The following is a 14198-nucleotide window of genomic DNA, read 5'->3' as shown; positions in this document are numbered from 1 at the left end:
CTTTATTTGTATGGACAAGTAGGATACATATCATGCGAGAATCAGGGTCTTAACTGAAACACACACACACACACACACCAGGGCGTCCAGGGTCTTAACTGGACTGTGTCTGTCTGTCCTGTCTTCTCCAGGAGCTGTCTGTCCTCCCGCGACCCATACTGCATCTGGCTCCGCAGCGGAGGTTGTGCCAACCTCACGCCCGGCGTCAAGTAAGTGTCTTCACTTCCTGTCTCTTCACTTACTTCCTGTCTCTTCACTTCCTGTCACTTCACTTCCTGTCTCTACACTTCACTTCCTGTCTCTTCACTTCCTGTCTCTTCACTTCCTGTCAGGGCAGACGCCATGAGTCTGTCCGTAGAGGTGAGAGAGGGAGGAGGGTGAGAGAGGGAGGGTGAGAGAGGGAGGGAGGAGGTCGTATATCTGCTGTGGTGATTGGCCCTCGTAATAAAAGGACCGGGAGGGCGGAGAGAGAGAGAGAGAGCAGTAAATTAAATCAGTGTAAATCTACTGCTGAATCACCTCCGGGGGGTGAGATGGAGACAGAAAGGACGTGTTGAGAGACTCTGGCACCTTGCGTACGGGGGCTGGCTGTCCGTCAGGTTGTTCTAATGGCCGTCTGGGTGTTAGACAGGGAGGGTGTGTCCTCACCAGGTGGGAATAATGTGGATGTTTTTGTCCTCTCTATATCTGCTGGCTTTGAATGGGGGGGGTGGTGTGTTTCAGGTGAAGGGGAGAGCCCACTTGAGCATTAGTGTCATGATTTTATTTATCTCTGTGTTTTCTGTCTGATCTTCTTTCTGTAAAATCTGGAAAGCGTCCTTGGGTTTGTGAAAGACGCTATATAAAACCAAGCTATTATTATTATTATTAGTAGTAGTTGTTGTTCAGCTCTCCCTCTAGTTAGCTGATGGCGAATCCTCTGCTTGCTCCGGCAGTACGGGTGAAATGATGAGACTGACACAATTCGGTTTGATTTCCTTCTTCATCTATTAAACAGATTGTAAAACTAAACACAACACATTGATATCAGTACATGTAAATAAACAGTGAACAAACTAACAGAAAAAGATTTAACAAGCTACACAATCATACAGAACTCCTTACCAACTCCCATCTCTCTTCACACTGTCATTCCGATTCCCTGCCACCCAGATTACCTCCATTAAGCCCGCCCCCATTTCTATCTAAGCCAATCACTCTCTGCATGCATACTTTTACCCAATCAAATGAATCAAACAATAAAATAAACTCCCAATCAAATACCCTCCCATGGATTAGCCAAACACCTCCCACTTGGTCCATTGGTCCTTTGTGCCTAAATGGACCACAACTTTCCCTCTCTTTAATACAGTTATTTTCTACTGCTCCTCCACGGGAAGCAGCACGACCACCCGCCCAACGTCTCGGTCGAGCGTTGGGAAGAGATCGTGGCCCTCGCTCCTTCCTCGTCCTGAATCACCCACGCCTTCTTGCGCATCTTCAATAGGGTGCCAGCCAACCCCTCGTGGCTCGCCCCATGGGCCTCCCCTGCCAACAGAGTGCTGATCCATGCAGTGTAGGGGACAAGTGGGATTCCCACCTCCATCGCCTCCTGGATTCCTCCGGAACACACCAGCAGCCCCGGCCCTTCGACCCTCTCAACTACCAGTCCGTCCCAAGTCGTTTTAGGAAACTCTGTTCCATCCTGTGCAGCCAGACACAGGTCGCGGAAAGCTGCGTTCAGCTCCTGGACGCCGAGTCTAACTCCGCTTCTTGTCTCCCTCGGGCGTGTAGCCTCCCACTTTGCGTCTTCTGGAGCCCTCCTGCAAACCAACCACTGCCTAACAGCTCGCCGGACCCACCCAACTACCCGAATGAGCCTGCCTATCTCACTGAAGCGTTCTGGCTCAATCAGGTCCATGAGAGCAGCGCCCCAGAGCCTCTCCCTCTCATGCTCGGGGTCCCTGGAACTCCCAACCGGTGTGGATGTCCCCTTTGCATTTGCTTCCTCCTCAATGCCGCATTTCGGGTCCAGCCCCTTCCTCGCCTGAGCGCGTGTTACAGCTGCAGTGAACGCTTTCCGTTGCAGCATGCTCACGCTGTCTCGAGCACTTGCAGCCACCTCCGCCGCGGATTTCATGGGCCACTTCTCCACTGCCCACGCCAGGAACTCCGGACCATTCTGCCAGGTCGAGCCTTCTCCCATGCTTTCCGGCGGGCAGCCTCGTGTGACGAGGTCTGAGACATTTAGATCTCCGGGGATCCACCACCAGTCGTCAGTAGGTCCAGCCCTTTGGATCTCTCCGATCCTGTTCGCGTAGAATGTTTGGTCCTTTTGAATGGCCCCCATGACGGTCTGGCTGTCCAGGAAATGAAACCATCTCTCCACGCCCAGTCGACCTTGCTTCTCCCAGAAGCCCTTAAGCCTGGATGCGATTACGGCCCCACACAGTTCGGATTTAACGACATCCCCTTTCTGAGTTATCGGCGTCAATTTGGCCTTTGACTCGACCAGCCTTACAGCCACTCCCCTGGATGTTTCCTCGCTCAGCTGATCAGGCAGCACCAACACCTCTGACTCTGGCTCCACATTGGCCCTCGTTTCTGCAGGCTTGCCCTCTTTGCTCCTCCCACTTTGACCCGACTGGATCCGTGGTTCCGGAGCGAAACCTCCAGCGTTGAGCGTCCTCTCGATTCCCTCCGTGATGCTCCTCAGCTCTCTCCTGTCGCCATGAGACGCTAGAATGTCGTCTACATAGGTGTCCTCCTCAAGTGCTCTCCGCTCTTCTTTTAGGTGGGCGACCTCTGGCAGCCTTGCCGTCTTCCTCATGGCCAGCTGGGCGATGCATCCGGCTGGCTTGTCCCCGATGTTGACGCGGGTAATTGCGTAGGTTTTGATCTTCTTTTCCCCTGCGAGAGTCATCTCTTTCCCGCCCGGCTGACAATTTCCGCAGCGACACCCTCCACACTTTGGCTCGCACGCGGCGCTGATGCTATCCCAGCTCCACCATTCGAGGACCTCTTTGCTGCTTGCAGCTGTTCTCCCGGTCTTTTCATGACCTTGCGGCTTCTGGTCTCCATCCTCTTCTTTTGCGCTGGGCGTCTTGCAGGGGATCTCCTCAAATCTTACTGCCTCCGTTCTCAGAGAACGCGCAAAGTGCGTCTGGGAGTTGTGTGCGGATCTTTCCCAACTTTCAAACAGGTCTGGGTGCGTTCCTCCCACGGTCTTCCCCAGAGGCCCGTCCCACAGCACTAAGTCTCCCGTCCCTCTTCTCCACCGTGGAGCGAGTCGTCCCTCTCGGTGGCTGATCAAGAGCTCGATTTCCTTAGGTCGGACCAGCTCTTCCTTCTCGACCCCAGGGAAAAACTTACAGAGTCGCTCTGGACTGATGACCTTGTCTGCACGAGCGATTGTGTCGAGCCCGTAACATACCATCTCGTGGGGACTCCATCTGTTGTTGCTCCACGCCCTGACCTTTAGCAGGTACTTATTAGTCTTGACCTTGACCTTCATTCCACCGACTCCATGCACAGTCAGTGTTACTTGCTTCCGCTCCAGTCGGAGCCGATTGGCGGCCCGGTTGGTGATATAATTTGTGTCGGAGGCGAGGTCTATGAGAGTTCCCAGGTCATATCCATCTTCTGTTTTGACTGTCAATATCATCATTAGTACTGGATGTTCCTCTGGCCCATCCTCTGCGAAGAGACTTCCGCCTTCTGCGCCCGCGCTCAGCGTCATCGAAGCCTTACTGGTGAATGCCTTCGCCCTCCTCTCCTGTTCAGGGTTGAGTCCCAAAGAATCCAGGAATTCTCGTTGCTTGTCAGCGAACCCTGGCCCTGTCCTCTTCCCCTCACTCCATTCGGGACACAGAAGGTAGTGATGACTTGCCCTTCCTTCATCCCGCTTGCACACTCTGCACAGGTACCGGTTACTACACTCCCCGTCGGCGCCGTGCATGCCCAAACATTTCTGACAGGCTTTGCTTTGCCTTACTATGGCTCGTTTCTCTGCCAGACTGACACTCTTGAACTTTTGGCAGAAGAATATTTTGCCACCGTGCTGATCGCTTCCACAGATGTCACACTCTTCTCTTCTTTCCGAGTTCCTGCCCGTGACTCTGGTTTCACCTCGATGTTCCTCCTCTTCTTCATCTACCGGTGAGTCTCTCTCCATGGCCCTCGTGAACGCCCTCTTCTCCCATCTGACTGGCCTCTCCGGTGTTCCCCCAGAGGTCTCCGTGGAGCCTTGGATTCGAGCCATCCCCTCGAGGATTTTTTCCTGCCTTTTCAGAAACAGAAGAAGAGCATCGAACCGCTTGTCTGGGGCGACTTGGTTTTTGGGTTTGGTTACAAAAGCAAACCAGCCTTCCTGCACACGATCTGGCAGTTTGCTCTCGATGGCCCTAAGTACAAGTGGGTTCTTCATAGCGCCCACTTCTCCTAAGTCTGTCAGGTCCATGAGGGCTCTTTCCACTGCCTGAATAAGGTCGATCGCTTTCCTCGGCTGGTTTCCTTTTACCGCTGGTATTCTTTCCAATTCCTCAATAATTTGCAGCGCGATGGTTGCCTTGTCTCCAAACCGATTCTCCAAAGCTGTGAATACGTCTTCCGCTGAGCGGTAGCTCGAGAGTTTGAGCTCCTCGAAAACCTTTCGGTCTATGCTCTCGAGGAGGTGGAGTTTCTTCACCTCTGGCGACCCCGATGGGTCTCCCTGCCGCTGCAGGCTTTCCCAATCTTTCCGCCAGCGATGAAAATCTCTCATACACCCGCTGAACACGGGCAGCCTTGTTGGAGGGAGTTTGATCTTGGCTCTAGTGCGGTTGCCTCCATATGTGGCGCTCTCCAGCCCTGCCTCCCGGGCTTGTTCCCATGCTTCCCGCTGAGCCTCCAGTAGTTTGGCGCGCTCTTGAGCGGCTATTTCTGCTGCCTTCAACTCAATCACGGCCGCCTTCTGCCTTGCCTCAGCGATCTCTTCTTCGGCCCCCAATTTCACCTTCGCTGTCTCCTTCTCAAACTCGGCCACGCTATCAGCTGACTTCAGTCTTGCCTCAGCGGCTTTCCTTTCCAGCTTGGCAATGGCTTCTTTATTTTCTCTATTTGTCGCTCGATCTTTGGCCTCTTCTTCGGCGAGAACGTCGGCCCTTTTCCTCTCATCTTCGGCGAGAGCGTCGGCCCTTTTCCTCTCATCTTCGGCGAGAGCGTCGGCCCTTTCTCTATTCGTCGCTCGATCTTTGGCCTCTTCTTCGGCGAGAACGTCGGCCCTTTTCCTCTCATCTTCGGCGAGAACGTCGGCCCTTTTCCTCTCATCTTCGGCGAGAGCGTCGGCCCTTTCTCTATTCGTCGCTCGATCTTTGGCCTCTTCTTCGGCGAGAACGTCGGCCCTTTTCCTCTCATCTTCGGCGAGAGCGTCGGCCCTTTTCCTCTCATCTTCGGCGAGAACGTCGGCCCTTTTCCTCTCATCTTCGGCGAGAGCGTCGGTGGCCATTTGCTTTGCTGCGGCGGCCTTGTCGGCCATTTTGTCAGTATTCTCCTTCTCAACTCTTCCAAATTCAGTCACAAACGTTTCCCAAAGTTCATCCCTTTTGTCCTCCAGCTCCTCTAGTGACTTTCTCGTGTTGCACGCCTCAACTACAGGGATCCACTCCCCCCAGCTTGATAGCAGACTTCGCGCTTTGATGATGAGGTTATCTGTGAGTGTGCTTCGTTCTTTACAAACGTCGTGGGTTGCCTCCTCTAGACTGATCCTCTTCGCGCCTTCGTGACTCCTTTCTGCTCGTCTAATTGTGGATGAAAGTTCGACTCCCGCGAACCTTGTCCACATGTTGGCCTTTAAGACGTGACCGACCTGTTCAACCTTCTGAGCTCTCTCCTCAGCGGCATTGGTGATGTCTTGAAGAAGCTGACTGTTGCCTGTCTCAGGTTCCTGACTTGCTTTGGCCTTCAAACCTTCCTCATAATTGTCGTCTGCAGAGTTTAGGTCTTTCGCATTTGACAGGAGCGCTATCCACTCGCGTTTCATGTCATCTTCGCCCATCAATGCCACTGACCTGATGATGTGGCGATATCCTCTCTCAAAAGTGACTGCCAACTTTTCCCTTTCGGTCTTTAGTGCCTCCATTCTGTCTGTGACTCAGAAATAACTTGTGTGTACCTGTTTCGTCTTTCTATCTTATGTCTTCAGCCCTCTCTGACTCCCTGAGCTGATTTGCGCTGGTCCCTGCACTTCCTTAACTAGTCTTCGGCAGCGGAACCAGGTTCACCGTGGGGTCATCCCAGGGATACTGCTAAAAATAAAATAATAAAGTGGGAGAGGATTTTCCTCCCCCCGACGACTTAATACCCAGGTACACACAAACCTATTTTAATGCAAACAGTCAATAGAGTCACAGAGAAGAGTGCTGGGTGTGGGTAGCTCTCTGGGTAGCTGCTATTAGCTCGCAATTCCTTTCTTGGTGGGTCTTGTAGGTTAGCCTAGCTGGCTGTGGATTCTTGCAGTTGGGTTAACCAGTTGAAGCTAGCCGTGGATTGTTTCACTCCTTGCCTGCCTAGCTAGCTGTAGCTTTGAATGCTATAAGCTCTACCGCGTGCCTGTGCGCTATTGCGACAACAGGGCTAACGCTAGCTTAGTTTGCTAATGCTACGCTGGCTAGCAAGTGGCTAATTAGCTACAGTCGCGGGCGCCACGGCTCCGTTTCCGGCCTAGTTAGCTGTAGCCTTGAGTGCTATAAGCTCTACCGCGTGTCTGCTGCGCTATTGCAACAACAGGGCTAACGCTAGCTTAGTTGGCTACTCTACGCTAGCTAGCAAGTGGCTAGTTAGCTACAGTTGCGGGCGCCGCGGCTCCATTGCCGGCTGGCGGCTGCGTCACTAACCTGACCAGGCTTTAGCTTGCTCTTATCTCCGGTGAATGGATCCTTGTACTCCCGGAGCTTCTGTTGCGTCCAACCGTGCTTGTATTTCCTTAGCTAACTGACGGTCCGTCCTCCTGCGGTCGTCAGCGGGTGTTTTACAATTGTTCAGCTCTCCCTCTAGTTAGCTGATGGCGAATCCTCTGCTTGCTCCGGCAGTACGGGTGAAATGATGAGACTGACACAATTCGGTTTGATTTCCTTCTTCATCTATTAAACAGATTGTAAAACTAAACACAACACATTGATATCAGTACATGTAAATAAACAGTGAACAAACTAACAGAAAAAGATTTAACAAGCTACACAATCATACAGAACTCCTTACCAACTCCCATCTCTCTTCACACTGTCATTCCGATTCCCTGCCACCCAGATTACCTCCATTAAGCCCGCCCCCATTTCTATCTAAGCCAATCACTCTCTGCATGCATACTTTTACCCAATCAAATGAATCAAACAATAAAATAAACTCCCAATCAAATACCCTCCCATGGATTAGCCAAACAGTTGTAGTAGTATTATAATAATTGTTTTTCTTGCCATGCAATCAACTTGTCAGTCAATTGTTGTGAATTTTGTATTTTATGCTCTAAGCACACAGGGGTCAAAGCCATAGACGGCGACCCTGGAGCAATCAGGGGGTTCAGTCAGTGCCTTGCTCGAGGACACCTTGACACGTGGCCAGTGTGCCGGGGTTCGAACCGCCGAGCTGCCGACCTCACCGAGTCATTAGACGCCGGCTCTACCTCCTCCTGAGCCTCCGCCGCCCCTCTAAAGCTCCCAAGTCCCGATCGACATGAAAAGATCTGTTCTTTCTTTTGAACGTGGGAAATTAGTAAACACCGGATGCTGTTGCTATTCGTCTCCCAGAGTTTTCAGACATTTAAATGGAAGCGGAGGATTTCTTTCAACCGGATTTCTTTTTCAAACAGAGAATTAAAAGGCCACCGCTTACCTGCGGGGCGTCTTCAAGAGCTTCAGATAATTCTGTGTTTTTCATTTTTGTGCAAATTGGGGTGTAAACAAGGACAGAGGAGGAGGAGGAGGAGGAGGAGGAGGAGGAGGGGGGTCGCGAGTGACTCAGTTGAAGCTACAGCTGAAGTTCTGCGGGGGGTTTGAGGGGGGGGGGACGGGGGACTTGGAGAGCGGGTGAGAGCTTTGGGAGGGGGTGCGACTTGGAGGGGGGGGGACTTGTGGAGGGGAGACTTGGGGGGGACGGGGGGGACTTGGAGAGGGGGGGGGGACTTGGGGGGGACTTGGAGAGGGGGGGAGACTTGGGGGGGACTTGGAGAGGGGGGGGGGACTTGTGAGGTGTTGCGACTTAGGGGGAGAAGGGGGGGACTTGGAGACAGGGGGCACTTGGAGGGGGACTTGGGGAGGGCGGGGTCCCCCCCTGTACTTCCCGTGCCCCCCCCCCCCCCCCCCCCCCCCCCCCCAGCGTGCAGAGATGAGACTCCTACTTCTGAGGTTACTCTGACATCAATTATTTAAACAAAGCAGAAATCCTCCTGGCAGCCAAGATACTAGTGATTTGTTCTGAGCGGTGTTCTCAGTGCCCCCCCCCCCCCCCCGCCCAAAAAAAGGCTTGATATGAATATTCACAGGGGAAGCGCCAGCAAGGCAAGTTCTAAATGCTTCAGATATTCGTTGTGTTGTCAGAGGCACAAAATACCAAAATACCTGACGTTTGGACAAATGTCTTTTTTCCACGGCCGTAGCGCAACGAAATGAATCATATTAAGCTGTAACTGATACCCTGCGTTGTACCTTCCCCCTGCGGATACACACAGCTCTGTACGTACGCACGTTGGTCTGTCTGACAGCTGGGGGACATTAATCACGGCTGTGGAGAAGTGTGTGTGTGTGAGTGTGAGTGTGTCTGTGTCTGTGTCTGTGTCTGTGTCTGTGTCTGTGTCTGTGTCTGTGTCTGTGTCTGTGTGTGTGTGTGTGTGTGTGTCTGTGTCTGTGTCTGTGTCTGTGTCTGTGTCTGTGTCTGTGTCTGTGTCTGTGTCTGTGTGTGTGTGTGTGTGTGTGTGTGTGTGTGTGGAAGGCCTTGTGCTGTGACAGCTCTCTGGGTGTCGCACCGCAACAAACCGCTAAAAACCAAACCGCCGCTCTGTCTCCTCCCATATCCTGCTCTGACCTCTGACCTTTGACCCCTCTGACCTCTGACCCCTCTGTGGCGGCGAGGTGCTTTCGTCACGCTCACTTAGGGTGTTCCAGGGGCGTTTTAGCACCCAGAATCCTTCAGGTCCCCCCACGCCAGCCCCCCCCACACACACACACATACACTATCACACACACTCACACACACACACACACAGATACACTCACACTCACACTCACTCACACTCACACTCACACACGCACACACTCACACTCACACTCACACACACTCACACTCACACACAGACACACACACACACACACACTCTCACACACACTCACACTCTACTCACACACACTCACACTCACACACACTCACACACACACTCACACACACTCTCACACACACTCACACACACACTCTCACACACTCTCACACACACTCACACTCACACCCCCCTCCCTCCCTTAGCTGTAGTGACAGCAGAGATCAGAGGTGTCTCGTCTCCCACCTGCTCTCACACCTCCAGGCTGCAGACAGCATCACCCCGGGGAGAGGCTGGCGGAGGTAGAAATCGGAGGACGGAGGCTTCCGTTGGAATGAGGAGGAATGATGTCACAATGATGATGTCACAAACATACATTTAATCCCATTCCCTCCTACCTCCACCAGTCTCCCCTCCCTCCCTCCCTCCCTCCCCCCCTCCCTCCCTTTAGAGGTACGTACAGTGGTAGAGCACAGAGGTGAGTGTGACAACCGTCTTGGCAGACTGGCCAGACCAGACCTCCTTGGGCGTTCCAAAGTGCTCCCAAGTGAACGACCAGCGGAGGACAAAGAGTCCCCTCCCGCCTGGCACCGCCGCCGCCGCCGGGCATGATGGGAGCTGTTATTCTCCAGCCCAGAACTGCACAAATCAAGTCTCAGCGTGTGGGCCCATTTTAAGGTTATTCTTGGGAGTGAAGCCAAAGTGCCACTCTTGTATTTTTCCACTTTTGAGTCAGCAGGACATAGGCCGGATTAGAACTCATGCCGACATGGGTATATGTGTGTACTGTAGGCCATGGTACTGCTGCTAGACCACTGGACCCCCCCAGGCCATGGTACTGCTGCTAGACGACTGGACCACCCCAGGCTATGGTACTAGACCACTAGACCACCCCAGGCCATGGTACTAGACCACTGGACCACCCCAGGCCATGGTGCCAGACCACTGGACCACCCCAGGCCATGGTGCTAGACCACTGGACCACCCCAGGCCATGGTACTAGACCACTGGACCACCCCAGGTCATGGTACTAGACCACTGGACCACCCCAGGCCATGGTACTAGACCACTGGACCACCCCAGGTCATGGTACTGATGCTAGACCACTAGACCACCCCAGGTCATGGTACTAGACCACTGGACCACCCCAGGCCATGGTACTAGACCACTGGACCACCCCAGGCCATGGTGCTAGACCACTGGACCACCCCAGGCCATGGTGCTAGACCACTGGACCACCCCAGGCCATGGTGCTAGACCACTGGACCACCCCAGGCCATGGTGCTAGACCACTGGACCACCCCAGGCCATGGTGCAAGACCACTGGACCACCCCAGGCCATGGGAAAATGCATAAACAATGATGCTTCATTTTGTAGCCAATCAGAGTGCTGTTGCTAGGTAGAACACCACATAGAACACTTGGAACACTCCAGGTGGTGAGTGTTCTGGAGCTTAGTGTCGGTTGGTGGGTTTTAAACCCACCCAGGGGAAATGCATTGTGCCAATTGTGTAGAAAAATAACGCTGCGTTAGAGATGTTGTTGGTACATTAGTCTAGGGTTTTCATTAGGATGTTTAGCTGACTGAAGTCAAGTTAGTGAGGGGGGCGGCTGTGGCGCAGGAGGTAGAGCCGGCGTCTAATGATCGCAAGGTCGGCAGATCGGCGGTTCAAGCCCCGGTTCAAGCCCTGCCCGACCACATGTCGAGGTGTCCTTGGGCAAGACACCTTTGAACCCCAAATTGCTCCCAATGAGCGGGCTGGCCGGCGCCTTGCATGGTAGCTTGCCGCCATTGGTGTGTGAATGTGTGTGTGAGTGGGTGAATGAGAGGCCGTTGTAAAGTGCTCTGTGGTAGAATGGGAGTAGATCACAGTCATTAGTAAAGTAATGATTTAATTATACCAGTCTGAGTATTAGGAGGTTCATAACTTCCACCTCCATCTTCTGTGTAATTAGGGCTGCAGCAATCATGGGAAACTGCTAATTATATAATTGCGAATCATAATCGAGGATTCCATTATTGGCAGGCCTTATCGTATTCAGTCATCTCTGAAATACATTACCCACAAGTCCACTGTTGAGAATAATCTCAGAACTTTAGCAATAACTGGACTCAACTTTCACTGCTACGCTGATGATGCTCAGCTGTATCTCAGCGCCTCACCATCCACACCGCCCCCCCCCCAGTCCAGTGTTTCCTCCAGGAATTTTTACAATGGTGGCGGGTAGCGTTGGCCGCGCACGCGCATGAAACGCGCACGCGCGCTCAAAACAACGACGTAATTTCAGCCAAAACTCGAGGATGGCCAAAAAAAATAAAATGTTTTCCCGTACGTCTCTTATTGTCTGTGTCTGCATGTTTTTCCAGCATGTAATTCCGTTGTCAATAAAAAATTCGTCTCCCCTTCTTTTCATTATCATTATGGAGGCTTTATGGTTGTTGTAACTATTATGGGAAGCGGTTGACACAGTAGCCGCTTTTCGTGTACGCTGCAGTGGATCCCTTCACAACGCAGAAGAAAGAGGAGAGAGAAAACATTGTCAATGTGCAGGGAAGAATCATGTATCAGCAGGGTTCAACAGTAACGCTTGCCTGGGGCAAGTAAAAAAATTCGCCGGGTTTGTTTGCGCGAGCCCGAAGACGCTGCTGGATCCTGGATCTGTTTACCTGTGTGCAGGAAGAAAAACAGACGGAGCAGGCGCCAGACCAGACTAGATGATTGTGGAGTGAAGAGATTATTAAAGCGTACGCGATGCGACGGGTGATCGACAAGCACGTACACTTTCATAATATCTTCACTCCACGATCATCTAGTCTGGTCTGGCGCCTGCTCCGTGTTCTTCCTAAACACCGATGCACAGATCCAGGATCCAGCACCGTCGTCGCGCATATTGTAACATTTGAAGTAGTTTGTCTACACGCAGCCTAGATGTATTCGACCAATCACAAAACAGTTTTGCAAGCGCGTCGCTTCGCGCTTGTGGGTGTGTCTAAAAGAAAAAGCGGCCACGATGAAATGCATGTAGAGGAAACACTGCAGTCACTCATCAACTGCCTTAAAGAAATTTTAAAAACTGGATGACTACTAACCTACTCAACCTCAACGGCAAGAAAACAGAGCTCATGGTTGTGGCGCCCCCGGGTCCACTGCTCGAGAAGGTTGGAGAAGGTTGCTCCTTCTCTCTCTGTCTCTGTCTCTCCCTCTCTGTGTCTCTCTCTGTCTCTCCCTCTCTGTGTCTCTCTCTGTCTCTCTCTCTCTGTCTCTCTCTCTCTGTCTCTCCCTCTCTGTGTCTCTCTCTGTCTCTCCCTCTCTGTGTCTCCCTCTCTGTGTCTCTCTCTCTGTCTCTCCCTCTCTGTGTCTCTCTCTCTCTGTCTGTCTCTCCCTCTATGTGTCTCTCTCTCTGTCTCTCTCTGTCTCTCCCTCTGTCTCTCTCTCTCTCTCTCTCCCTCTCTGTGTCTCTCTGTCTCTCTCTCTCCCTCTCTCTATGTGTGTGTCTCTCTCTCTCTCTCTCTCTCTCTCTCTCTCTCTCTCTCTCTCTCTCTCTCTCTCTCTCTCTCTCTCTCTCTCTCTCTCTCCATCTCCCCATCCCCTGAAGTCCGCAACCTGGGTGTCATTCTGGATTCCACTCTCTCATTCCAGTCACATATCGAATCCGTCACTAAATCCTTCCAAATTCTTCCACCTCAAGAAACATCTCCAGACTGCGGCCATCTCTGTCAGACTCTCAGAGACACTCATCCATGCCTTCATTTCCTCCCGCCTGGACTATTGTAACGGAGTCCTGTCCGGGTTACCAGACACTGGCCTGGACCGGCTCCAGTACTGCAGAACTCCGCTGCCAGGGTTCTCACCCAAGCCCTGGCACCACATCCTCACCCCCATCCTCGCCCGTCTGCACTGGCTCCCGGTCCAGTAGATACTAGATACCAGAGATAAGCGGAGAAGCTTTCACTTCCTCTATGAGGACAGCTTAGATGATGTCTAAGTGGTCTAATTAGATGATGTTAATGGACTGACTTACATAGCGCCTTTATCCAAAGCTCTTTACAACGGCCTCTCATTCACCCGTTCACACACACATTCACACACCAATGACGGCAAGCTACCATGCAAGGCGCCAGCCGGCCCGCTCACTGGGAGCAATTTGGGGTTCAGGACACTTCAACATGTGGCCAGCCGGGGCTCGAACCGCCGACCTTGCAATCATTAGACCGCGGTTCTACCTGCTGCGCCACAGCCGCCACATGTTGATGTTTCAACCAAAACATGAAAACAGTCTGAACAACCATCCCTTTAATAAGAGCACAGAGCCCAAAGCAGAAAACATGCTTAAATAGTCAGCCCATAATTCCAGAGGGCTCTTGTGTGTAGTTGTGTACCCTCGTGTGTGTGTGTGTGTGTGTGTGTGTGTATGTGTTTATTATATTTCTGTTTCCAGTCAGAGAGCCTAGGCCCTAGCCCGATCCAGAGGGCTCTGTGTGTAGTTGTGTACCCTCCTCCTGTGTGTGGTTGTGTCTTGTCTGTGTGTGTGTGTGTGTGTTTACATTTCTGTTTCCAGTCAGACAGCCTAGCAGGCCCTAGTCCAGCACCAGCCAGGTTGATGGAGGAGGCGGTAAAGTGGCTCGGAGCAGGAAGTGAACAGCACTCAGAGGACAGCAGCAGAGCTCTCGCTTCTTTATACAGCCCACACATCTGAAAACAGATCGAAGTGAGCGAGTGAATGATTGCGAAAGAGGAGAGGAGAGGAGGAGGAGGCCAAAAAAAAAATGAAAGTCTGTTGGACACAAAGAGAAGAAAAGAGAGAGAGACTCCACACAGCTGCAAGACTTGAAAAGGCCTGAAGAGATCTGAACTGAAGTGAATTTCGCCTCCCCGTAACGGACACTTGTCCGCTCCCTTCAGACCCACCTGTCAGTGCTGAGATCTCCCTCTAT

The 14198-nt window shown here is 52.4% G+C and overlaps 1 protein-coding gene across 1 annotated transcript in view; it reads left to right on the top strand.

Moving 5' to 3' along the window:
- The window catches only part of LOC308158344 (semaphorin-6C-like), a gene marked incomplete at both ends in the record, with an annotated part of 54231 nt that overhangs the window by 21347 nt on the left and 18686 nt on the right, over positions 1–14198 (top strand). The window contains one exon of the mRNA XM_080531935.1: positions 132–209. Within this exon, the coding sequence (XP_080388061.1) occupies positions 132–209 (78 nt within the window). The remainder of the gene's footprint in view (positions 1–131; positions 210–14198) is intronic.

The sequence above is a fragment of the Nansenia antarctica genome (assembly GCF_963989245.1).
Source record: "Nansenia antarctica genome assembly, chromosome: 5".
NCBI classification, from domain to species: domain Eukaryota; kingdom Metazoa; phylum Chordata; class Actinopteri; order Argentiniformes; family Microstomatidae; genus Nansenia; species Nansenia antarctica.
This window is presented reverse-complemented; position numbering and strand designations above follow the sequence as displayed.